This window comes from Pleurotus ostreatus (assembly GCF_014466165.1).
Source record: "Pleurotus ostreatus strain PC9 chromosome Unknown scaffold_3, whole genome shotgun sequence".
In the NCBI taxonomy this organism is placed as follows: domain Eukaryota; kingdom Fungi; phylum Basidiomycota; class Agaricomycetes; order Agaricales; family Pleurotaceae; genus Pleurotus; species Pleurotus ostreatus.
Window position 1 is genome coordinate 1,093,791 of NW_023503158.1, and position 24,447 is coordinate 1,118,237.

A 24,447-nucleotide genomic window follows, 5' to 3' on the forward strand; every position below is an offset into this window, starting at 1 on the left:
CATTTAACATCAGTCCAGCAGCCAAGCGGCGCAGAAAGCGGCGCGTTAGTCATGGCTGGGGAAGGGGTGGTCAAGAGAGTTAAAAAGCTCATCAGCATTGTCCTGCGAATGAGTTCTTTGGCCAAGGCTGCTGGTAGTCTCCGGTCCACGTCGTCAAATTTGGATTCGTATACGCTTCGATGTATCTAGAGGGGAATTAACGACTCGCTTTAACGCTTGTTTGAAAGATAGCACTCACCGGTTGATATAGGCTTCTGTTGGGAAATCGCGGGGAGAGCATCCAATATTGATCGCATCCTTCGGTTGATATACTCTGATGTAGTCGACGCGCATGTGAACCGGAAATGTTAGATGAGCAACGTCGACTACTCCAAAGTTCTCCGACATCCCGAGATTGACCAGTATGTACTAATTTGTGGAGACGAAAGTTAGACGAGCAACTAGACAATTATATGCGCACCATAGGCTCTTGAGGTACAGGCCGTGCAGATATTTCCACCGCCGGATCAGGTCCTAGGCCTTGCACATTCAGAGTCCAGGACATTTTATTGTTCGAGACCCAAAGAATGTACTAATCAGAGAATTAGTCAGTCGCTAGAATCAAGTGGCATGTTTGATACATACTGCATCATCAAAGCCTGATGGATGTAGTAGACGGAAATCAGCGCGATGCGTCGCTGAATAAATCAACACAAATAGCTACCAGGTTTGTACTACACCGAAAGTCGACGTAAGGAACCAGGTAGGTAAAGCTCCAAAACGGGGCGCTCACCTCAAACGCATAAATTGAGAAACACCCCTGCTCTAGTTCGTAACAATTTGGGTCCGTCTTTGTGACAACGGAGGTAGCCTGTTGTGTGATGCTTCCAGTGAAAGAGTTTTGCCTTGTTATGGAATGATCGCCAAATATCATGTTTTTTGAGTCGTTCTTCCAGACATATCCGGCATTGAATGGCTGCATACGGATATACGCTATGAGTGTCAATGATAGCATCGAGGACAATACACTCACGGCCCATTGAGCAGACTGAGATACCTCGCCGCTTAGAGGTTGCCCACTCATCTAGGAATCCAGCGAGATTCAGCACAGCCGTGGAACTAGTGGATAACCAACCAACCTGGGCTTCAAATACGTCGATTTCTGGAGCTGACCGGCCAACATACGTTCCATCTTCGTGCTTTGGCCCAGGGTGGCTTTCTCCCTCGCAAGTACAGCGAGACAGCCGCTGACCGGGTAGGAAAGATAGAATATCGTTGTGGCCATGATCACCGTTGATAAGTGCCGCTTGAGGGAGACCGTCGCGAGTTTGGTTTGGCATGGTGCCAACATCACAAGCGTCATAGGTATACGGCCACTGCGGGCCAAGATTTAGCCACTGAGCGATAAGAACCTAAATCGCGACGCCTCTCACCAGTCCATCCAAGGTTGCTCCATATCCAGCTCTGCCGAGATTACCTAGTGTCAAAATAGCTTCAATATTAGAAGCTCCAAAGAACAATGTGCCCTTACCCATAGTCCAAACCTAGATGTCGTTTATTACATGTAAAGCCTTGAGTTAATTACCTAAATTATAGGGCAAGAAGATAAGGGGGTCTTCTCACCGCCGGCCAGAGACCCATTACGTTGCTGACCCCTGGGAGAGAAACCGAGGTCTCAATTAAACCCCCAGTGAAGCAAAATTTATTCCTGTGCAGTGTGAGCACGCGGATAAGCACGAACGGCAAGCGACACAAACCAAGTCGATATTAGACCTGTATGGCACAAATGAGGGAATTCAGCATGATGGATGGCGACTACTTACCACCCTGGTATTGTAAGTCGTGGTTGAGCAGTTCCGAGAACTTGATCATAAGGTAGCCATCTTTTGTGTAGACTGCTTCGGGATCATACCACTCCAGATTGTTAGTTGCCTGCAAGAGTTCCCATTTGGATGTTATCTCTTAGAAGTACGTGATAGCCCACGTACCCAATAATGAAGGTCAACAGCCTCCCAATATGGATCGTCGCCGGGGTAGAATGACCGTCCTTCGGTGTTAAATTCGTCACTGAAGACCAGACTCCATTCATCGCCTGGATTCCTCCATGAAGTATGTTTAAGTGCATCCCTCGGCGTGTCCTGGTCGATGAGCCCAAAGTTTCCCATAGCAGGAACCTGCCCTGTCGAGTTTATGCCTCCAATGTTGTAACCGTAGAATTTCGGACGGTGTTGCGCTACATATGCACCAACTGGGTATCCAATGCTTTACACGTTTGAATTAGCTCTGAGCAGAGTTGAGACCGTCCAGGAAGACTGTAGCACTCACAATAGGGCAACGAAGAACAAGCCGAGAAGTACTAAGCATCCCAGATTGAGAACCCCCCTCGAGCACGGGTCTTTGAATCTGTCCTCTGGCCTGTCCATCTTGGCGTCCGGATTATGTAGCGCGTCGTCCGGCTCCTCTAAGTGAGGTGATAAATCAAACCCCCATTCTCGTGGATCGGGCGACAGAGAGTATTGTTCGGAGAGCACGAGCGAGTTAAGCTTGGAGCTCGCACCAATGGAGCCTGCGCCTGCGGTGTACGGGGAGTCGGTCTGGCACGATGCCCAGCTGTGCCGCCTCGACGGTGTGAAGACCTCCTTGAAGCCGGGGAGGACGAGCTCTGACTTGAGGGGGGGATGCTCAGAGCTTGCAGGCGAGTCCATGATGGTGAAAAGAGAAGAGGGAATTCACATATAGACCTCATTTCGCCAGAGCTTTTTGCTTCCTCGCGTGTCTATATTTGGCAGCACATGTCCCAAACCTGTCCTTCCGAGGAAATCTACTTTGTCCCACGCTGCCAGCCTTACGTCGACCAGGATACGAGCTGATACGAGGGATCGGATTTCGTCATGATTTGTGCTGCAAACTAATTTTCCCAGATTCTTGAGAATGGAGCATTCAATCAGGACGACTCGGTCAATGGAAGAGGAGGCGACGGGCGCTTACGGACCCTGACTCAAACATCCACCATCCCTCCTGGTTCGCCATGTCGTCGAGGATGTCGAGGAAGTACTTTTGCGACTGCGCGCGCTTCTGCAAAAGAGGGAGAGATGTCAGCAGGGCCACGTTCTATGCGCACGCGCCGTTTAGGTTCAATCCTCTCGAAGACGAAGACCCATGCACCGAAGCAACGGATACTGGGACAGCGATTCTGGCCGAGGTTCTGAACGGTATACTGGACATTCCTAACAAAGCTGGCGAGATATATGCGGACGCACCGAGACTTATCACTGGAGGTCCTTGGGCCATCGATGGCGACGGCGAGCAGACTCAGTCCCCAAACCCCCTGCAGATTTACGGCACCAATGGGCCTGGGCACATTCTCCATCACAACCAGGGCGACGGACGATCCTCTTCTCCAGCTGGACAGATTCAGAGGCCCGGACGTGTGAATACTTCTCCACAAGTTCACCTGGTCGGAGGCGAGGATCATTCCGATGGCACTGTCGGAGACAAAGAAGACAACGCCAATCTAGCTCTAGATGATCATCGAAATAGAGGACACTTTCAAATAGGACAAAAGGCCACAAACAGCGGGACAAGCGACGCACCGGACTCCGCATGCAAGGTTAAGGACGCTTTAAAACACAGACACTATGAGGTGAGCAGATCCCTGTCCTGACGCAGCAACCCGTAACAAGGTGGGGCGGGAACCTAGTGCATACATCAAGCCCCAGATCCAGGAAAGGAAGGAAAAGGAAAAGAAAATACCTTCCCATCGCATATGCACTCGGTCTTCGACTCGTGTCCGCCGACGGACAATATATCAACCACGAATCCCCGCATACCGTGGATCGCCAATGCGTCCCATCGCTTACTGCTGCGTGCTAAGAACCGACCATATACAGACCTCTACAACGACTACCACCGACTTCACGGAGATTGGACTCATTTACAGGAAGAGAATACCCGACAACGAATTACGCTGAGCCACTACGAAACGGAGAGCGCAACGATCAAGTACGAAAACTTGAGGATGCAACTGGAGTTAGGTTGGCTGCGGAGCGAAGTGGCGAGATTGCAAGCGTCGCAAGCAGGTAGCTAGCTGAGCGGAGAGCATCATTGAATACAAAACATACATTCGAACATGCCTACAAGTGTTTTACACTCTCGATATTCCTCACGGAATGAGTTTGATTGTATCGGTGAGTTGGTCAATCAAGTCAACCAATCGGGTGGCCTCTTCTGCCGCCAATGTCACGTTCTGGTCGAGGGTCAATGCCTCCGTCAGTGCAGGCAACGTGGTAGCGCCGTATCCTGCGAAACAAGTAAGCGAAAGCACCATAAAAACGCGGCAGTTGACACATACCAAGCCATTTCCCTGGAGCGACAACAAGATGCTTGTACCACTCTCTGTCCTTGATACCCCCTTTAGATATGAACCCACGTTCGTACGCAATGAGCTTTTGGTTCACTTTGCCTACACGACGAGCGGCCTTAAGGAACTTCCAGATAGGGAAGTTAGGAGGGAATCGGGGAAGCATCTCGTGGGGCTGATCGGTCTCAAGCGCGAATTCTAACGCCTGGAGTTCCTCGTCGCTGGCTAAGAGGTGGTAGAATTCTTCTGGACGGGAAATTGAGGGGCCTTCTTGATGGCGTTCAGGGAGCTGCACCCCATAAATAAACTTGATCCAGGTCGCGATTCGGTTGAGGATGCTATTTCGGCGTTTGCAGCGGCTGTGAGTTTGCATTTGTTCGGGTAGGTTCTCGAGGATCTCGCGCAATTCCCTTTCGGCTTCGACTTTCTCTTCGTCCAGTTCCAAGCTAGCCCATTCAAGGTCGTTGATAGCATCTCTAAGCACGGCCAAATCGGGTGTCTTCACTCCTACGGAAAGCGCAACGTCCTCAACTCTGGATTCGTGTCAGTGAGAAAGAAGCTGAAAAGATGAGGATTGGCGTACCTGTCAACATAGTCGTACAGCTCCAAAGTGTACTGTGTGGTGTTCAGAGGCAGGATGATCGAGTTGGCGAAGCGCAGGGCCATGAGGCCCAAGTGTTGCGCTACTGCGGTCTAAAGGCGTCGTGTCAGAGACTCGCCGATAGCAACCCATTGCAGGCACTCACGTGTCGGGCAAAGTCTGGGTCTCCGTATGTCTCTTGCCAGTGCTGAGAGTCATAGATAGAGTGATAATGGTACACAGCATCAGATGAGGTGGGGCCAAAGCCTTGGTCAACACTGGAAACCTATTGAAGGAGATTCAATGATCCACTACAGATTTCGTCGTTCGAAGACGACTTACCCCAAGTCGTTGCAGAAAGACAGTGTAATCACTTCCACTTCCCAACGGACCCACCAGCGATGAAGTCTTTCTGCGTGGCTTCTTCCCAACCTCGTCCTCGGCATTCGACGAAGTGAAGTTTCCTGTAAATGGACCTACGTCTGATTGGGCATCCCACAAAGTCTTCCCAGGTTTAGTGGGATGAGGTACGTCCAGGGCAGCCTGTTTGATTAAGTGTGCGAGAGAGGGAGAAGCTGATGCACCCCATCGAGAACCAGCGACTGAGACGTCAACATTGATGTATGATACGACGTGTTTAGAGATCCATTGAGAGAAATCTTCGCCGAATTCTGTACTTCCAATAAGGCCGTACTGAAGAGATTACGTGTGCTGTCATGGCTAGAAGACAGACGGAATGGAAAGCAACACACCTCTTCTGCATCCCAGCTAGCGAATAGAACTGACGAAGAATGTGTTAGGGGAAGTAATAGAGTAGATAGAATGAAAAGACGTACTCGTACGAAGAGGTTTCCACCCGTGGTCCAGTAGTTCGCCAAACCCACGAATTACTTCGTGCAGGGAGACAGTGCCGCTGGTAGGATCCGCAGCGCCCATCACCCAAGCTATAGAACAAAGAAGAATGTGAGCTGGAGCAGCGATGCGCAGCTAAAGGCACTCGCCGTCGCGATGACAGCCTACTAAAATGACTTGGTCGCGTACGTGTCCGGGAATTGCAGCCATAGTATTCCAAATTGGTGTGACCTTCGTGTCGACTACAAGTTCTCATCCTTCAACTGGTTGGCCACAATAAGAGGGGACTTTTCGGACATACCATGGTTAACCAATTTCACGCTCGTGTTGCTAGACTTTCCGTTCAGATGAGCGTTCTCTGAGAATGCGCCATTGACATAGAGCCCATCGATTTCTTCGAGTAGCCTCTCCGCATTCTTCCATGAAATGGGAAGACTTGGAATCTTGGGTATATTCTCTCCTTCTGTTCGCTTGGCGTCTTTGTATGCTGGGTATCCAGGAGTGGTGGGATCTCCCGGGTAAAGGGAAAGATACTGTACTGAACCACGTTGAACAGACGTGGGGTTACGAGCAGGACCAGCAGGCCATGGGGCGTAGCCCTTCTCGACGCTGACATCACCGTCGTCGCGGGGATCACTGTAGATGAGCACGCCAGCTGCGCCGAGTTCCTGCGCTCCAAGGATCTACTAAGGAGTTAATTCTCATTCAGACGGTAGAAAGCTCGACGTACCTTCAAGCCCCGGAAAATAGCGCCATAACGGGCTATGACAATTTTGCCAGTAAAGTTGGTGCCCGCGGCGACCAACTCGTCGTAATCCTATGTGATAGATCAGAGCAGCACTTGGAAGCATGCTAACTTTCTTACTTCCTTCGTCCCATAGTTGGCATATATAAGCTGGCCCTCAGCTTCCCCGTCCTTTGAAAGCCCATGCCAGGTCGGGACATAGTCCTTGTACTTGTGTGCCTCGGGATCACCAGGGTCTCCGTCTTCAACCAAGTCGGCATTCCATGTTACGTCCCCATTCTCTCCAATGATTGACAGAGTCCTGTCCAGAGGAGTATTCATAACAGGGTAATACGTATCAATCCAAGCAGTAGGGCGCTTCGGGCCAAGGGGCGATGTCAACAACAGCGTTGAAGCCCGCGAAAGATACGACCCCGCGTCAAATATGGGGTCCTTCTTCGGCGCTGGGGCATGGAAGGCGTCCTGGAAGAGCTCGAGGATGACCTTTGCGTCCGCGAAGTCTTCCGTAGAGCCTGCTAGGTGCGGGTGCGTAGCGTATTCTCTGGATGCTTCCAGCGCGCTGTCTGCATTGGGGACGGACCTGAATACAAAGCTGTCAGTGCAGCCGTCGCCACGGACGTCGCACAATACTCACAGGTACAGCTGCTCGCTCTCTTCGTTGCTCAACGGCTTGCGACGGACATCATAATCGACTTCAGCCCACTGATCCGTCTGAAGTGCTGATTGCCTGTAGTACGACAGGAACCCGGCGATGGCGATCAAGAAGACGCCCAGACGCACGAAGCGTTTCCTCCTCCGTTGTTTGGTCCGTTGCCGCCAGTCCTCTTCGAACGCAGCAAACGAGGTCGCGCTGTCGAGAGCTGTGAGCTTCTCCGGGTCAACGATGGTCATGGTGGTGATGAAAGGCGAATGCCTCCGAGTGCGCAGTCGATAAGCAGCAACCGCGCGGACGTGAGATAAAACTCCATCAGACAGTATCGGCGCAATATATGGTGCAAGCCTTGTGATCGTGACTCTGCCCGTCCAGCGCCCACGCCAAAGACAACGTACGCCGAGTCAAAGTAGCTCAAAGTCTTAAGTTCGATTGGATGTACAGTATCGACGGTGACATTTATGACTAAAGAAGTATGTACGTTCTTTGAAGTCTGTGTACCTCGTATCTGTCTCAGATGTGGTACGCTTTGAACATCTGGGTCAATAGAAAGGTATACGTTTCATTTTGGTTCCGCCCCTCGACGCCTTTCGACTTGGGATCCCTCGCGCGATACGGTGGGAGCATTTAAACGTCCGATATTCGCAAGGTCAAGGAACCACGACGCTGATGTTGTCAAGTGGAGATTAAAGCGGGACCAGACAAGCGGAGAGCACCAAGCTCTTGCCCGCGTTGAGCTAGGGGGGCTGGCACTCGAGTTATTTGCTCTGTGACGGCAATTCTCTGCTGTAAGAACGATAGGGAACATCGAGGGAACATGGTGGTAAGAATGCAAAGAAGAGGTTGCATTAGACGCCTATATAAAGTCGCGTCTTGTCTTCAGCCACCTTACTAGGCTCTCTGGAACTACGACGCGATGTCGCTGCCTCAATCGCTGAGGACGTCTGTTATTCCTGAAGAACTCGAAATGATAGCTTCCCAAGAACTCGTCGAAGTGATCCCCCTCATTGCAATGGAGAAGACTGTCTTTATATCGGTATACTGGCCATAGATATCGGCGCGTCCTTCTCTCACCTGGGGCAATCCAGGGCGAATTTGGGCCGTTACGCCCGCCGATGAAAAGCAAAATACCGCTTTGGATGGCACTGAACCTGAAGCTGAAGAAGAAGTGCCATATAGTTGCCCCAGAGTGGCTGAATATCGGTAAGTTACTTGGGGAAACGGAGAACACCGTTCTTTATCCTCAATCAATCCGTAGACTATCTGCAGGATCGTCTGACCCGTGAGACGACCCTCCCCGAGTTCAGTGATCTACCGTTTCGCTTCGCGGAGATCTCGAGACTATTACTTGACGCGTAAGGGCACGGCCACCTCTTTCCTTGATGTTGTATTCAATGGCGTTTGCAGGGCCTCTGATGATATACCTAACTCGGATAAACTGCGACTGGTACTCAAGGATCTCCGAGAAGCCAGGCAAGCGAAGAGTAGGGAGGGTCTCCAGCAGCTCGACCACAGCGAACTCAGTTTGCCTAATCTGTGCTCCATGGAAATCAACGAGATTCGGCCGTTCTTCATTCGTTCGATGGGCATCTTTACACAGCTCCAGCGGACAACGCAACCGCAGGAATAATGATGTATTTGTAGATCTTGTTGTATTGTATACATACTGTCAACCATCGTCCATTTCCTCGTCGCCATCGTCTGATGGCCACCAAGCTGCAGGCCCAAGACCCTGCTCGCTCATGGAACACTTTTCGAAGCAGTTAGAATTGCTCAGCTGTTGGTCAGGAACTCACTATGATGCTATATGGTGATCGCCGTGGAATAGCTTGTACGGTGACGCCTTCAGTAGCCTTCGGAGGGCCAGGCTCGTCGTCGTAGAATTCATCCGATTCTACACGTACTCGGACTTGATCCCCTGCCTCAATATACATCCTCCTGTCCTCTTCTACGTCCAGAAGGTTAGGGGGGTCTTCCTCGTCCCCTGGCGGCACCCAGAAGTGCTGCCTTCGACTTATGTCACTACAATGGACAATAAGAATAGAAAGCAGGGAAGAAGCAGGAAACACACAATGCTGAAGGTGCTGGAAGGTACGCGGACGGCACGTAGACGTCGTCGAAGAACCCAAGTGTCACTACAAATGAATGAACGGGGTAATCAGTGTATTTTAGACGAACATACATCGCATCCCCTCTGCATCAACTGACTTGACCTTTGCGAGGATAATTTCAGAGGGAAACGGACGGAATACAACCATCCGAAAGATAACTATAGACGCTCCTGGCAGTAGGTATGATAGAGAATAAATGTAATCACCTTTGTACCATAGAAAGCCGTCACCATACCGTACCTTCCCCTCCCCGGCCTCTGTGATATCGAAGGTGCACACGCACAGTCCTACGCCGTGCAAGACGCGATTGGCGTATTTTTTGTTGAGCTCTGCGATGAGTGCCTGTTCTGGGGGAAGCCCAAAATCTGACGGATGTATGGGTATAGTATCCTGCAGTATACGTTAGATTCAGGACATCGTCTCAGCCAGTAAATCACCTTCAAGATAGTTATTTCGAACATTATGGACGGAAGATAGTCTGAAATCTCGGTAACGTGCCATTAAGGAGATCCATCACGTGACAGAACGCGCTCTGTCCTGCCACAACGAGCACGACGGTTGAACCACAACCGTCTTCGTGAGTAGCTGCAATTGTTGCCGCCGCACAAACTCACCAGAAATTCAGTACAGCCTATCATTTCCGTCACTATACCAAGTTCCTGGGCAGCGCTAGCGCTGCTGGTTGTCCTGATCTACATGCTTGGAGCACGAACGAAACAAGTTGTATCGTATGGAAGGCGCAACCAGCGGATCGTGCCCACCGATGACAAAGATAGGAAACACGCGAGCATATTTGACGATCTACCACCTCCGCAATGGGCGCCCGTGGTTTCCAAGATGAGGAAACGAGAGGAGCCGCCTGTGAAGCCCGCTTCCCCGAAGTTTGTGGTCATGAAGCGGAAGAAGAGATTATCACCAATCTTATCACCGCCAAATGTGAAGAAACGGGCGAGGGCAGCTCAGCTTAGGTTCGAGGAATGTGCGCCGAAGGAACCTTCCCCGGCGAAGAAGCTAATCCACGCGAGTCCTGCGACGAAGAAGGCGACCCTCAGAGCTCCTCTATCGCCATATCCCATAAATCTAATTAACTCGCCGGTGAAGCCCGCTAAATCGACCAGAAAATCTATGGCCCATACGGCCCTAGGTAAACCCCTTGCTCTCACAAGTCCAGCTCCTCCATGCGTAGACATAAATATTACTGTCCTTGACAAAGAAGGCAAGACTGTAAGCAAGGAGCGCAGGGTCTCCGGATCGAACGCTGCCGTGATTCCCCTGGGCACCAAAGCCAACACGCGACCAAAGGAGGATACCTCGAGTCAACGCAGAAGTAGAGCGCAGAAACCCCGCCCCGCCCCAGAGCGAAGCCCACCGGTTATGAGCTGGCTGGTAAGTGATAGTGAGGCAGATAGTCCTGCACAGAAATCCAAGCCAGCTCCAAGACCGACTCTCCCAGTTGTTAGTTGGCTGGCAAGCGATAGCGAGGCCGATAGTCCTATTACCGTACCCAAGACCCGAACCCGCCGAGTCAAGGTTGCCCGCATCATTTCGGAGGATGAAGCATCCTCATCGTCGTCCAATGAGGTTGTCCCGTTTGACGACGGGATTCCGGAGTTTCATGACCCTCCTCCGGTCGATGCCTCTCGAAGGGACTCAAATCACCCAACGGAGACAGTCCTGCCATTTCGGCCATACGGCACCAAATTCACCACTCCCTCTTCTCCCCCTTCCCGTAGTCTCCCTTCGTACAACCCATCGCCGATTCTCAAGCCACGTCCTTTGACGCCAATACGGAAGAAACATGGATTCCGATTCCACGAGCCTCCGTCTCCACCCTCTCCATGCGAGCTTAGCGACTTCGATCTCTCTGCTGAATTCGCTAGCCTGGACATTGGCGATGGAACAGATCCGTCAATGCAAACTGAACCACCCCGCCCGGAATACCCGGAATATTTGATGCCACTACTTCGTGAATGCCAACAGGAAAATACAGGACCGTACGAGTTCTCCGCTTTTATCGAGGCCTTCCCTATGGATCCCGTCGTTCGGACTAAGACATCAGAAGTCAAATTCAAGAAAATCGGTGAAGCTAGCTTTTCGGAAGTCTTTGGAATAGGCGATGTAGTGCTGAAGATCATCCCACTACGCGATGAACGCGCTGTTCTGAGTGAGGGAGCCGACGATGTCGATGGTCCACCGCCCAGTGACGCGAATGATGTTCTGAAGGAGATGATTGTGACCCGCGCGATGGGTTCAGTTAGTGAAGGGTTTGTAGAACTTCTGAAGACCTATATTGTCAGAGGCAGGTATCCTGAACTACTGCTTGACTTATGGGATGAATATCTCGAGCAGAATGGCTCAGAAAGTGTGAGACCAGGTACGGCGACTCGATCTGCCTTGGATCAGGCTATCAGAACTGACCCAAGGGAAATCAGATACGTTCATGGTTTCCCAAGTCTATGCTATCATCGTTCTACCGAATGGCGGCCCCGACTTAGAGGCTTATACGTTTACAACACCCACGAAAACAGGATGGCGACAAGCTTCCAGTGTATTCTGGCAAGTTGCGAAAACATTATCGCACGCTGAGCAACTTGTTTCCTTCGAGGTATGCACAATTAGAATGTATAGCGCTGTCCGATTTTGACAAGCAGAGTAGCACCGTGATCTCCATTGGGGACAGATTTTGGTGAAGAATACGTGTACTGCGCCGTACGCTCTTCCCCTTGGCACACGGAATCAGAACCAGAAACATGTTGGTCCAAAGATGAAGATGGACGACCAGCAGCATGGGGTCAAGGTCACGCTCATTGATCTGGGGCTGTCCAGGATGGACGCGGGTGATGGAGCTGGTGGAGAGTTAGTGCACTGGACCCCCTTCGACGAGGAGGTTTTCATGGGAGAAGGTGCGTTTTTTCATCCTTGGATCAGGCCCATATAATGGTCGATTCGACAGGCGATTACCAGTTTGATATCTATCGACTGATGCGAGAGCACAATGGTGATGCTTGGGAGGATTTCAGACCACTGACCAACGTGATGGTAAGATCATTAGGACGTACAATGTATGCAAGCATACTGACGATGCTTAAGTGGTTGCACTATCTCGTTTTGAAGCTCATGCGCTCCAAGAAACTCCGACCGCCTCCAACACGCAAAGACAAAGACAACAAACGACTATCCGTTGCCCCTTCGCCTCAAACCGAGTTCACGGAACGGGATTGTTATGAGATAATGGTTGGGGTCGAGAAATATTTGGGCAAGTCGGTAGCCTCCGTCGTTGCGTCTTCAAAGAAGAGCAAGACTAAAGCTCGCAGGAAAACGCAAGCCCCTGCCAGTGCACCCGAACTACTCGGTCCATCGTGCGCGGGCGAGCTGCTCGAGTACGGTGTTAAACACGGATGGGTCGACCCCATTCGATAGCATAGCACTGATACCATCATATTCATCGAGATTTGTTCATATCATATATTCGCATTTAGAATTGCAGGACGTTTTTGTATTGATAACCATTGTCTCCCGTAACTGAGCTATCCTCATGAAGAGCATTCCCAGAGTTATGCATGAGTAAAACGACCGTACATTGAACCAGTTGTTCGAAATATCCAACATGTGAGACAGGTACACAAACCTACATAGATGGACAGACGTATACTTTCAAAAACATCCGCAATGATACATGTATAGGACAGAGACGGAATGCGGCTCGGCAAAATATATTGTCTGCTTTAAGTTGATCTTTTTTTTTCAGCTGGCGGAGGCTTGAATTTGGTCGAGCTTTGCCATCAGGGCAGCCAACTGCTGCTTAACCTCTTGAATCTGTCCCACGACAGCGCTTTCACTCGACTATCAACCCCGTCAGTACCTTAACTTCATCGCAAAGTAACAGCAAAAAGCAGCACACCTGTGTAACAACAGGGAACACCTTGATCAGCTCCGTGAACGGAACCTTGCTGATCTGTAGCCCATTGTCATCATTGACTGTCGGATCTCTGTTCGACGGGCTATCCTGCGAGCCCTCATTGTCTCCCCGGAACCAATTATCTACCCAGTGGCCTTTGTTGGAATCCCTTGTAGACTCATAGAGGGCAATGCATGTAAGCGGGATAATGAATATTGTGGACATGACGACGCGATTGAGCTAGAGCCATGCCTTCCTTAGGGATGTGCACAGAGATGCTAGTATGTGCATTACATACCGTCGCATATGCTTCCCTTCCAAGGCGGAATTTGGGCAAGATCCTGCATTAGATGTCAACGGGGGGATACAGGGAGAGCTACATATGACGCACTCGAACGGGGCGACGAAGAATACTTCAATCAAGTTGAATGGCGCGGGATAAACGAATGAGTCTGGAGCCCTGATCATCCCAATTGTTTTTGATGCAAAGAAGGCAAGGTATTGGGCTTCAGCATCCTCAACGACCTATGCCACGAGTCAATGATGCGGATAGCGATCTCAGTAAAGGGCACTTACATCCGAGTAGGCAGATGAGAACAAGGAAATCAATACATTGAGGAGGATTACTGCCGTAGCAACGTTCCATCTAGGTAACTACTTCAGATTAAGTCAGAGGGGGCATGATTTTTCCTACAGGTAGTAGAGTATGAGTCCTGCCGGGCTGATAGGTATGGTCAGAAGGTCCAGAGGGCGATGATATAATATGACATACCTTCCGGTAAATCTATCATAATCAGGAGATCTGTGGGCCAGAAAGAAGTCAGTATGCGTAGAAGCGTAGCGATGGAAGTTGCACTTGCTGAAGAAGTGCTTGTATCAACATCCTCGCAACCTATCCAATAGACCGTTCAGCTGGATGCTCATTGAATTAAGACCGAGACACTTACTGCACTAGGATCTTCAATAGCACCGTCCGCAGCATCCAGAGCGTATAGGCCTTGTGCGAACCCAATGCCAAGTACAGAGAGCAACTTCGGAACATAATTCAGACATACGTATAAACAGAGCTCGAATGAGTACTGACCGCGAAGAATATGCCTGACTCCCTTAACATACGCGCCACACAGATCTGCATAGTTCCAATATATCTAGCGAAGCATGAGCCCCCGAGTCGAACGAAAACTGGAATGGCAAGGACTTACTTATACCCATCAAATACTGTAATAATCTCTACAATGCTCATAAGTAGCTGCCACAACTTGTCGAATCTAGAAACTTACTCGTCCTGAAAAGTTCAAGCACGTTAGCGCAAAGAATGCAAGGAGATTTAGAGAACATACCATATCAAGGGCGAGACAAAACTCAGCACTTGGAAACTTTTGATCATCATTTGCTTCGTATACTCATCATCCTTGCTCCCCAGACTGACAATTCGCAAGATGAAAGAAGCAAGGAGCAAGGAGTCAGTGAGAAAGGATACAGCATTCCAGTAGGTAAATGCCCTCCAATTTGCGAAACGGAGGAGTTTGAAGAACTTCGGTATTCTGCATGTCAGTATACATCTTCACTGAAGATTGACAATGCGTACCTTGAGGGCATCTAGGGATCGCGTCAATACCGAGTAAGCTGAAAGGATATAAGCCCACCTTCGATAGAGAACGCGAGTGCCATGATATACAGGACCACTTCCCATTCATCGAGTCCCTGGTGGGTATTGCCCAGCCGTTCCAGTGGCTCTCGCACTAGTACCCTCAAGTAAGCGAATACCCAACCGACTGAGTAAGCTTATCTCACCTGCTTGAGAGTATACGACAAGGAAGGAAATCCAGACACAGATGCGGAACATATTTTGATACCTGTTCAAAGAAGAGTTAGATGGAGAGATACCGCAGGCCTCAAATCGCGTACCGAGGTACAGAAAGACGGGCAGGGTCTAAATGACTCCAGAACCTGCCATCCCCAGCGTCCTGGTAAGGCACATCTATCATGTAGGGTGAGCATGTCACCGTATAACGAGGGCAAAAGTACAATACAGTCGATATCATGATGTCCGTTCTCTCTTTGCACCCAGTCCCCTCTCCATAGGGAAATTACCACTAAGGCGTCAAGTTTCAATAATCATAAGGAAAATATTGGACCTTCTACTTACCGTCCTGTGCCTCGCTCGAGGAGAGGAAAATAAAGCTGCAAAATACTATGGTTTGAATGCATCGGATCATTGGCTATCGACCCTTACCACTGCGAATCGATGGCAAGTTCAAGGGCACTAGACATCCCACTTTCATCTCCATCGACCTGACGATGGCAATATCGAGTCGACATAATTGAATACAGTCTGTCAGGTGCGGCTCTGTGGACTATCCTTCGTGCGAGGACTTCACATGCAACAGCTGTTGCTCTGTCGGTAAACCGAACAATAGACGGGTGCACACGACCTACCTCGGCCGTAGTTTTCGCCGTAGTCTGCAGCGTTGTGGTTGGCGTCCCACATGAATTCCGCCTGGGCACGTAAGAGGCAGTATGGCAACTAGGTGATACAGTTAGCACTGAACTCAATTCGACTCAAGACGCGTACTGCTTCGACAAAGTCGCCACCAGCCATGATATAGGCTGCGATGACCTGAGGGGTAATTATTCGACTTGTCGGACTATTGAGGGACTCTGCGTCGGCCTCAACGGGCAGTAAAGTCAGAGTCAGTGCGCGAAGGCGCTTTACCAGTTCTAAACCCTCGATTTTCAGCGTTCCACATTCTTCACAGCGACAAGGAGACTTATTACTCACTAGTCATTGTGTCTGGCGACGGCTGTACCGATTTTACGGACAACAACGAGGTCGTATCCTCCTGGTCGATGGGCACGGAGCGCACCCCATTTTCTGTGATGCCCGACATGGTGATTGCGGACGAAGAGGATTCACCGGACGTACAGTTCCGACGCGACTTGAAATGACCATACTGGTCCCTGATGTCATGTTACGTAAGCCTCCTCAAAACATGGGCAAAGCGACCGCAGCGCTTTACCACTACCACACACGATGCCAGTGAGTAGCTCGACATCGGCGGCGACGATGAGCTGACACGCATCCTAGGCATATCATTCTTCGCTCAACGAAGAGCCCGACACCCGCCAGGTCGGCAACGTTGCGATTCTCCCAATCAAAACGCGTATTCGAGGACCAGCGCCCCTAGGTGAGATACCGTCGCTTCCACCGTCAACAATGGGCAGTTGACTTCGAAACCAGCCGACCCAGAGCGCGCGGACATTCTTGATGAGACCATAGACCTCTTCCGCGCCAACTCTCTGTTTCGAAATTTCGAGATCAAAGGCCCAGCCGACCGTATCTTGATCATCCTCATTCTATACATATCGGACTGTCTCGCAAAGATCGGAAGTGCGCGCACGGTGCCGACGCAGATAGAAGCAGGAAAGATACTCAATACGCTCTCGGTGGACAATTTCTCGATTCCTGGCGACGCTGGATTTCCACTCAATGCACATTACGCCCCGCCTGCAAGTAGAGCTGATGCAGGTTCGCTACTCTCATTAGAGATGTGTTATATATACTGACCATGCTGATAGACTACTTGCGGCAATATCTTACACAAGTCCGCCAGGAACTAGCTGCACGATTGGTGGAACGACTGTACGCTGATGGCACAGGGAAGCCCAGCAAATGGTGGATGTCGTTCCAAAAGAGGCGATTCATGAATAGAAGTTTGGGCTCGTAGTGCATTACCATACCCTCTATGCGTACAACATCTGGCATTAGGACAAACATGATTGGGAGGAACAAACTACTTTTTTCGCACTTGGTTAGGATTCTTCTTACCATAACCTATTGTCGGCATGTCATTGCTGCCCTTTATCGATCTCCCCTTCCCGCCAGTTCCTACGCTCAAGATCTCTGGTACCCAGTCTGGATCCATCCAACTTCCGACCGCGGCGACGCCAGCTCCATTGCCCTTGTCGAATATTCCCTTTGTCAACTTCCTGTTCTCTCGTTCCCTCTTGTTATCTGCCCGCTGCTTGGCCCTAACGTATTCAGTCTGATCTTCGCGAAGTATCAAGCCTTCACCAGTGCCTTTCTTTGCTGATCCAGGTTTTGGAGCCGGTATCGAGAACTTCGTACCGCGTATTTTGTACTGAAAGTTGGATTTGAGATGGACTTGCATTACCGGCGCATCAGAAGCCGCGTTGGGTGCCGCGATAGTGACGGAAGCACGTAGCAAGGTCGGATTCCCGCAGGACGGGCAAAACTGCCGTGACGAGTCTTTGCAGATCCTATTTATCGATTGGTTAAACGGAGCCTTGTTTGAGATACCAAAATCTCACTTGAAACACGCATGGCATCGCAGCACCCAGTTCTTCACCCGTTGGATGCGCTTTCCCTCTACACCGACCAGACTGAGACCCATCTGGAGGATCACATTTTGCATCGCGAAATCTGCAGTCATGCATCCAACAGCGACCGTCTCCTCTTGTTTGCGCCCTTTTCCTGTCTTCTTGTCTTCGTCGGGGAGAAGGTGGAGAGCTCTGGACTTGTGCAGTGCAACATTCACGGGTGTGATCCACTCTCCTTCGCCGTCGTCCGAATCGGATGGGTCATCGAATATTGGTTCGTTGGCATCGTCTGTCGAGGTGATCGGAGGTATCTTATCCCCCAATGCTTCACTTTCAACGGGCTGCAATTCGACGTCCAGTGGTTCAAGGTCTTCCTGGGCTGGAACGTCGTCATTACCCCCAGCATGTTCAGGTTGGTCGGATTGCGACGCATTGGTCTCAGAGTCATCGATAGAGAGATCCTGGAGTTGTTCTGAGACGTCTATGGCGCCTTCATCCTGGAATGGAGGTGTACTTTCTTCTGTTTGGCTCTCTGGAATTGGTTGATCGGCACTTGGAGAGCTGTACTAAAGGACCTTTTAAGCATTATTCAACGGTGATCCAGCATAAGACCTGCCTTTGTGCGTTCGCAGCCAGAGATTTTTCCTTCTCAGCCAGGCTATGGGTCAAGGCTATTACACCAAGATCGGTATGTGACAGAACTGAGTAGTCTCCCGTCTTCTTAGCCCACTGAATGACTATTTCTCGTCAGCAATATGGTCGCGGAGCCTTATAACCGCCATTTAATCATACCTTGAGTCATACTCGTAGCATCAGGCTGTCTCACTTCAACCTTGACTCCCGCGCTCAATCCCAAGCGTTGGAAATGTTCCCTCGCCCGAGGATCTTTCAACTCAGCAAGAACCTGAGGCGTCGTGAAGTACGTTTCCGCAACGCCGCGAAGAGGGGATAACGAAAGTAAAGGTCCGGCATCGAGGACGAGACTCTTGCATCGCGGTTTCTGACTTGTACTTGCCGCCATGTCTTTTGTAAATTGGGAACGGTCGTTCAGGAGAAAAATGAAAGTACGATCATCAATTAGGCGCTTATACTGATAGGCCAAATCGAGAAGCGATCGACATCGTCGGCTCGTCGGCCGATCGAAATGCCATTAAATAGGCGGCAGATGAGTTTACCTCCTGAGTGTACTCACCCATGGCACAAAAATCGTGAGCACCCTCGAGAACGCTGTTTATCACTTGAAGACTCAGGCGTGCTCCCAGATTCAGAATTACTGTCCTGCCTGGCGATGGAATTGGTGAGCCTCTACGCCCCATTGTCTGCTTCTGAGTTACCAACAAAGATGATCGCAGGCCCGGAAGTAGTCGATCAAGCTATTCGTGTGCTGCAAACGGTCTCGGATGCCTCTCAGGATGTTGATCTGAGACTGGAGACCCATTTGTTCGGCGGTTGTGCCATTGATGCTACAGGGGAGGCCTTGCCAGCCTCGACATTGACCGCCTGCAAAGAGGCAGATGCTATTCTCATGGGTGAGTAGCTTTGTCATGGTATCAGTATACGGTAATCTGATAATATGGAACAAGGATCAATCGGTGGCCCTAAGTGGGGCGTTGATTCTAAAGTTAGACCTGAACAAGGCCTTCTCCAGCTTCGCAAGGAACTCGGAGTCTACGCCAATATCCGCCCTGCAAAGTTTGCCTCGGATTCACTCTTGGAAAACACGCCGCTCAAGTCTCATATCGCCAAGGGGGTCGATATCATTGTCATCCGTGAACTGATTGGCGGCATCTACTTCGGCAAACGCAAGGAGCTTGGTGTCGCGCCGGACGAGGATGTTGCTTGGGATACCATGCCATATAGTGTCCATGAAGTTCAGCGCATCACCCGAGTAGCTGCCCAAATCGCCCTTGTCGCAGATCCACCCCTCGAGATACACTCAATCGATAAAGCGAATGTCCTGGCGAGCTCACGGTTATGGAGGAAGGTCGTCACAGAGACGATACAGAACGAATTCCCACAGCTCAAGTTGGACCACCATTTGGTCGATTCAGCTGCTATGGTCATGGTCGCTAACCCAAGGAAGCTAAACGGTATCGTCTTGACTGAGAACCTTTTCGGAGACATGTATGTATCTATCGTTTCTTTTTCTGTATAATACTAATTGTGGTACTTTAGTTTATCAGATCAGTCAAGTATCATACCAGGTTCATTAGGCCTACTCCCGTCAGCATCTCTGGCCAGCGCACCCTCTTTACCGTCTTCGCCCAATTTCAAGCCCGTTTCTGGTCTCTATGAACCAATCCATGGATCAGCACCAGATATCGCTGGAAAGGGCATCGCCAACCCTATAGGCACCATCCTCAGCGCAGCGATGCTTCTCAGATACTCATTAGGCCTGGATAAACAAGCCACGGATGTTGAAACCGCCGTTCGCAAGGTCCTCGACGATACCGAGTCTGGGGGTCATGGTCTACGGACAGCGGATCTAGGAGGCAAGACGTCCACAAAAGAAATGGGCGACAAAATCGTGGAGGTATTGCAAGGCCTACTGAAAGCCTAATGGGGAACGATAAAGCGAGAAGTAGAAGACGATTGTAATGATCACACGCACCCACGGTGGAATTATATATGTTCAAAATCTCTCATGACAATATCATGGCGGAGCTCCTTCAGCCCGGTTGACAATGGGCTAACTTGAAGCTGAATTCCTTGGTGCAAAAATGCTAGTGCTAGCCAAGATCGCTGTCCTGGGGTGTATGCTTCCGCTGATTGTTGGACAGCTCCACCCCACCATACCGGCGACATACAAGTCCCTTCCATTTACGCGAGCAGGCCAAAATTCTAGATGAATGGAAGGATGCAAGAATCGGGAATATCCCTAATCTTCTGTACAAGTATGGAGTTGATGGCTGGCTGGTATGTAATATGCATTCTTCGAGACTGGAGCTTTGATTCGCGGACCCATATGCATTCAGATGTCTCAGCGCGAGCATGCTGAGGACGTGATTTGGTGGTCAATCAAGAATGCTACCGACTTCGATGCCCATCGGCGTACTATTATCTTATTCCACAACAAGAGGAGCGAAAAGCTGCCCAATCCAATAAAATGGGTAGATAACACCGGTTCGGCGTGGCCAGAACTCACCACCACACTCGAAACCTTGCAAATGCAGCGCATTGCAATCAATGTGGACAGCGACATCAACTTTGCGAGCGGGTTGCACGTCGGGGAGCTGATCGCTCTCCGGGAAAACATCTTCGAATCTTGGGTCGGGCAGTTAGTGAATGTCCCGATGCTGGGCGTTGAATATGTAGCAACCAGAGTCGATGGAATGTTGGAATACTACCGTGATCTACAAGAGATCGTTTGGGCAATGTTGGAAGAGGGGTTTTCTCACAAAGTCATTGAGCCTGGCGTGACGACGACGGTGGTAAGTACGATGGGATCGTCTGTAGAGCTGGTATGTCTGATACGACGATATTCAGGACCTTCAGTGGTGGTTCCGCGAGAAGATGCAAGGGCTCAATGTGACCACCTGGAACCAACCCAGAATCTCCGTCATAGTCCCAGAATCATTTCCTGGGTGGGAAGGCACGGACGATGTAATCCAAGAAGGCGATCTGCTGCATATCGACTTCGGGATAACGGCCATGGGGTTGAATACAGACACACAACATATGGCATACGTTCTTCGTACTTCCGAGGGCGAGAAAGATGCACCTGAGGGATTGAAGAAGGGCGTGAAGAAAGCGAATCGCATGCAGGATATTGTCCTTGACTACATGCGTCCAGGGCTCACGGGGAACGAGGTCTTGACTAAGAGCCTTGAGCGCATGAAAGCAGAAAATATCACTGGTCAGATTTTCTGCCACCCAATTGGTGATTGGGGGCATGATGCTGGAGCTGTCATAGGTCAGTGCTAGCAGTTGTAAACGCTGACGATTTCGGACGGTAACAGCACGACGTTTGATAGGCTTCACAAATCTCCCTGAGCATGTACCAATCTTGGGAGACCTGCCCATACTTCCGAATACGTTTTATAGCATAGAGCTATACGCGTATCACTTCGTCCCAGAAAGAAACGAGACGTTGAGGTTCCGACTAGAAGAAAATGCCCATTGGTCCGAGGAGGCGAGGAGATGGCGTTTTGTTCGAGGTCGTCAGGAAAAGCTGCACATCATTGATCAGACGAAGGGATACAGGGACACCGCACGACCACCGTTGATCCAGATACAATAGTCCATGTCATTCCTAACAGAAAATATGGGACAGTAATAATTGGAAACGGAAGAACGACCGTATTCCATCATATCGTGACAAGCATTTGTCATTTAGAACATATTAGCAAGTTTGCTAGCGGCTTCGCGGGCGTCTAGCCGTGGTCGAGCGGGTTGAATGCGCATTGACTGAGACATATGCTTCGGCATGGCCTGTCCCAGAGGATCCAGCGGGCCACCTTGAGAAGTGGGGTGTCCATTGACTCCATTGAAGCCATGTGATGAGTGGATTGTGGGAGAGGCCGTTGTGGGACGAATGAGAGGATCATATGGTTCGCCGTTGGCCAATGGACCGGCAGGAGTTTGACGAGCTGGGGCAGCAGATTGGGGTTTTATGAACATGGACTGGGTACCGTCAACAAACCGACCGCCCAACGGGGGAACATTGGAGGAGGAGGAAGAGGCGTATGTAGCATACTGCGGGGCGGGAGAAGAGGGGCCAGCGCCAGGGGACTGAGGGGCAAGGGGCGAACTTGGCTGAGGGAGTGACTGGCGCGGGAGACCTGATTGAAAGGATGGGCTAGGCAAGAATTGTTGGCGACTAGGGGATGCAAACTGTGATGACGATGGCGAGGTGAATCCTTGATGACTGGCTGAGGGTGATGGTTTCCCTGAGGAAGAAGCTACCATCGAGTCAGGCCGAGGCGACGTTGGCTGTGACTGGGGCAACGATGAGAAGGGTGGGCCCCGATTATTGAAGGTTTGTGTCGTGTTTGGGGGTGTCGGCAGAGTATTTCTAATGGAGTCTGCCACTGGTGCCGAGGGCATGGATGGTCTGGAGTAGTCTTCTAGTGGAGGAACGATGGTCGGTTTCGGCACCACCACGGGGGGCATCGCTTTGTCGGCAGCCGTGCTCACGTCGACGCGTAATGCTTCCAGTTCGCGAAGTAGCTGCCTTTCATACATGATGGACGACCGAGCGTGCTCGATCAAGGCACTCGTAATATCGTCATTTGCGTGTCGGTTGTAAGTCTGCAAGGCTTTGTGAAGGTTTTGCGAGATGCCCTCAGCACGTCTCGCAAGGATCTGTTCGTACTTGTTTGCCTATATGATACCAAACTGTTAACAAAGAGACCACATTGGATGCACGATAAGGCAAACCTCTTCCATTTCCTCCAATGCTTCATCAACTCGCTCTGGACGAATATTGGAGCTGGCCTTTAGGCGTTCGATATGGCGTCTTTTTGATATAGTTGTCTTGACGGCAGACTGATACTCTTCCAAAACACCAGTCCTCTGTTGTAGGGTTTCCTTTGCCGACCGTGCATTCAAGCCCTGATAACCGAGAGAATCTCCAAGAATAACACATTCGCTGATTGCCTGAGCTTGATCAAGGTCGGCTAGACTGTGCCACGTCCTACCAAGTTTCCGGAGCGCGTTTCCTAGTGGTGGATGTGCTTCGGTAGTTGCAACACTGATGAGTTTATTACCCATTTCGGCGTGTACGATAGAGAGCGCTAACCGGAAGTGATGGGTCAATGGACTTCGGGAGACAAACCTGATATACATACATTTCCGTGCGAGCGCCAATTTATCGACGGCTTTAGCTGTTTCGAAGAACTGACCTTCAAGTTTCGTCAACTCGAAGCGTGCACGTTGTAATTCCTCGTCCTCGTCCGGCACTCCGCGCTTCATCAAGCCAAAGCCGGAAGATGTCTTACGTCGCGGTCGTGGAGTGGGCTGGTATCCAAAATCACTTTCAACGAAGGAGCGGAGATCCTCATCGTAGAGCAGTATCGGGTCCTCGCAGACTCTGGTAATCCACCGTTGCAGCATTATCTTCACGAGCCTGTCGTCTTCTTCGTCTGTAGGTGCTGACGTCTGCGCGAGTGGTAATGCAGGAATAATGGTCTGTGGATTGCTGTGGACGATAGATTCATAAAACTGCTGAAATTCGCTGTATGACCGCGACACATTGCGGTACGTAGTCCCGGTGAAGTTCGATAGGTTCGTCTTCGCGTCAGAGAGACAGATGCAAACGTAAATGGAGGCTGTCTCAGAAGCGTGCACTTCACAGAAGGACTCACCTGAGCATCAAGTTTGATGAGAATATCTCGCCTGTTCCTATCCAACCCCGTTATCCTCACGCGCAAATAAGGGTCTGGCTTCTCAAAAGCCTTCCCATCCGACGAAAGTGTCTCCCGAGGCGATATAAGGCCGGCTTCTGGCTGTCCATATATCTTAGGTTCTTTCCCGTAAAGCCCGTCCGCTGGGCCCTTGACGGGGGTGGGTGGTATAGACGAATCCGCGCGACGTAAGTTGGGAATGGGGGAATTGGGAATATGAGGTGTCGTAGGCCAGGCAGGGACGTCGTCGGATGGATCGTCGCCTCCAAAGACAGCGGCGGTCGAGTTCAAAGGGTCAAACATTGTCGGATAATGGCAGCTTCAGAAGCCACGCAAGCCAAGTAGTAGGAGAAAAGTTTGAGGAGTGAGATGGACTGCGACACCACAGATCGTGGGAGCAAAGGTCCCTGACCTGTGGCGTCAGCCGGCAAGACAAAGCTGGACGAACAACTCAAGATTCCTACAAGTTGACACCAGAGGATTTGCTTTCCTATTCTACGTCGTATTTGAAATTTGTTGATATGGAATAGGCGCACAATTCCCCGCCAATCGATTGAGATGGGCTTGAGTGACATCCTTACAGTG

At 50.5% G+C, this 24,447-nt stretch overlaps 12 protein-coding genes across 12 annotated transcripts; 6 read left to right on the forward strand and 6 right to left on the reverse strand.

The window, feature by feature from the left end:
* Positions 1–91: 91 nt before the first annotated feature.
* PC9H_004831 (uncharacterized protein) lies at positions 92–2,684 on the reverse strand (the record flags this gene model as incomplete). Its single annotated transcript, XM_036774412.1, has 12 exons — positions 92–185; positions 239–408; positions 461–571; positions 773–955; positions 1,013–1,063; positions 1,119–1,355; positions 1,413–1,523; positions 1,603–1,687; positions 1,737–1,752; positions 1,803–1,911; positions 1,968–2,241; positions 2,305–2,684. The coding sequence occupies 12 exons, from the start codon at positions 2,682–2,684 to the stop codon at positions 92–94; spliced, it is 1,821 nt and encodes a 606-aa protein (XP_036632914.1).
* A 323-nt stretch (positions 2,685–3,007) lies between these two features.
* On the forward strand, positions 3,008–4,066 carry PC9H_004832 (uncharacterized protein; the record flags this gene model as incomplete). Its single annotated transcript, XM_036774413.1, has 2 exons — positions 3,008–3,622; positions 3,680–4,066. The coding sequence occupies 2 exons, from the start codon at positions 3,008–3,010 to the stop codon at positions 4,064–4,066; spliced, it is 1,002 nt and encodes a 333-aa protein (XP_036632915.1).
* A 75-nt stretch (positions 4,067–4,141) lies between these two features.
* On the reverse strand, positions 4,142–7,407 carry PC9H_004833 (uncharacterized protein; the record flags this gene model as incomplete). The annotated part of the gene is made up of 12 exons (XM_036774414.1): positions 4,142–4,278; positions 4,331–4,872; positions 4,923–5,032; positions 5,086–5,205; positions 5,262–5,612; positions 5,672–5,700; positions 5,756–5,863; positions 5,921–6,013; positions 6,073–6,454; positions 6,502–6,588; positions 6,637–7,096; positions 7,151–7,407. The coding sequence occupies 12 exons, from the start codon at positions 7,405–7,407 to the stop codon at positions 4,142–4,144; spliced, it is 2,676 nt and encodes an 891-aa protein (XP_036632916.1).
* Positions 7,408–8,084: 677 nt separating this feature from the next.
* PSF2 (DNA replication protein psf2) lies at positions 8,085–8,798 on the forward strand (the record flags this gene model as incomplete). Its single annotated transcript, XM_036774415.1, has 4 exons — positions 8,085–8,204; positions 8,257–8,371; positions 8,427–8,523; positions 8,576–8,798. The coding sequence occupies 4 exons, from the start codon at positions 8,085–8,087 to the stop codon at positions 8,796–8,798; spliced, it is 555 nt and encodes a 184-aa protein (XP_036632917.1).
* Positions 8,799–8,837: 39 nt separating this feature from the next.
* On the reverse strand, positions 8,838–9,740 carry RPC25 (DNA-directed RNA polymerase III subunit rpc25; the record flags this gene model as incomplete). Its single annotated transcript, XM_036774416.1, has 6 exons — positions 8,838–8,918; positions 8,965–9,190; positions 9,240–9,303; positions 9,351–9,437; positions 9,486–9,669; positions 9,717–9,740. 6 exons carry the CDS (start codon positions 9,738–9,740, stop codon positions 8,838–8,840), a joined length of 666 nt encoding a protein of 221 aa, XP_036632918.1.
* Positions 9,741–9,975: 235 nt separating this feature from the next.
* PC9H_004836 (uncharacterized protein) lies at positions 9,976–12,699 on the forward strand (the record flags this gene model as incomplete). Its single annotated transcript, XM_036774417.1, has 5 exons — positions 9,976–11,653; positions 11,712–11,884; positions 11,936–12,182; positions 12,233–12,318; positions 12,370–12,699. 5 exons carry the CDS (start codon positions 9,976–9,978, stop codon positions 12,697–12,699), a joined length of 2,514 nt encoding a protein of 837 aa, XP_036632919.1.
* A 324-nt stretch (positions 12,700–13,023) lies between these two features.
* PC9H_004837 (uncharacterized protein) lies at positions 13,024–16,068 on the reverse strand (the record flags this gene model as incomplete). The annotated part of the gene is made up of 22 exons (XM_036774418.1): positions 13,024–13,122; positions 13,181–13,417; positions 13,476–13,518; positions 13,569–13,702; positions 13,754–13,823; positions 13,872–13,898; positions 13,950–13,979; positions 14,038–14,069; positions 14,125–14,208; positions 14,262–14,325; positions 14,380–14,426; positions 14,514–14,711; positions 14,766–14,776; positions 14,824–14,919; positions 14,972–15,033; positions 15,086–15,158; positions 15,211–15,273; positions 15,327–15,361; positions 15,414–15,567; positions 15,617–15,704; positions 15,753–15,898; positions 15,960–16,068. The coding sequence occupies 22 exons, from the start codon at positions 16,066–16,068 to the stop codon at positions 13,024–13,026; spliced, it is 1,902 nt and encodes a 633-aa protein (XP_036632920.1).
* Positions 16,069–16,211: 143 nt separating this feature from the next.
* Positions 16,212–16,905, forward strand: ARC18 (subunit of the Arp2/3 complex; the record flags this gene model as incomplete). The annotated part of the gene is made up of 4 exons (XM_036774419.1): positions 16,212–16,217; positions 16,266–16,365; positions 16,419–16,706; positions 16,757–16,905. 4 exons carry the CDS (start codon positions 16,212–16,214, stop codon positions 16,903–16,905), a joined length of 543 nt encoding a protein of 180 aa, XP_036632921.1.
* A 66-nt stretch (positions 16,906–16,971) lies between these two features.
* Positions 16,972–18,539, reverse strand: NOB1 (Nin1 binding protein; the record flags this gene model as incomplete). The annotated part of the gene is made up of 4 exons (XM_036774420.1): positions 16,972–17,458; positions 17,510–18,015; positions 18,131–18,255; positions 18,311–18,539. 4 exons carry the CDS (start codon positions 18,537–18,539, stop codon positions 16,972–16,974), a joined length of 1,347 nt encoding a protein of 448 aa, XP_036632922.1.
* Positions 18,540–18,712: 173 nt separating this feature from the next.
* On the forward strand, positions 18,713–20,078 carry LEU2 (3-isopropylmalate dehydrogenase; the record flags this gene model as incomplete). The annotated part of the gene is made up of 5 exons (XM_036774421.1): positions 18,713–18,726; positions 18,781–18,815; positions 18,871–19,047; positions 19,102–19,642; positions 19,694–20,078. The coding sequence occupies 5 exons, from the start codon at positions 18,713–18,715 to the stop codon at positions 20,076–20,078; spliced, it is 1,152 nt and encodes a 383-aa protein (XP_036632923.1).
* Positions 20,079–20,493: 415 nt separating this feature from the next.
* On the forward strand, positions 20,494–21,758 carry PC9H_004841 (uncharacterized protein; the record flags this gene model as incomplete). Its single annotated transcript, XM_036774422.1, has 3 exons — positions 20,494–20,949; positions 21,005–21,431; positions 21,493–21,758. 3 exons carry the CDS (start codon positions 20,494–20,496, stop codon positions 21,756–21,758), a joined length of 1,149 nt encoding a protein of 382 aa, XP_036632924.1.
* A 92-nt stretch (positions 21,759–21,850) lies between these two features.
* On the reverse strand, positions 21,851–24,165 carry VPS17 (Vacuolar protein sorting-associated protein 17; the record flags this gene model as incomplete). Its single annotated transcript, XM_036774423.1, has 4 exons — positions 21,851–22,840; positions 22,898–23,253; positions 23,308–23,749; positions 23,824–24,165. 4 exons carry the CDS (start codon positions 24,163–24,165, stop codon positions 21,851–21,853), a joined length of 2,130 nt encoding a protein of 709 aa, XP_036632925.1.
* Between the last annotated feature and the right edge of the window lie 282 nt (positions 24,166–24,447).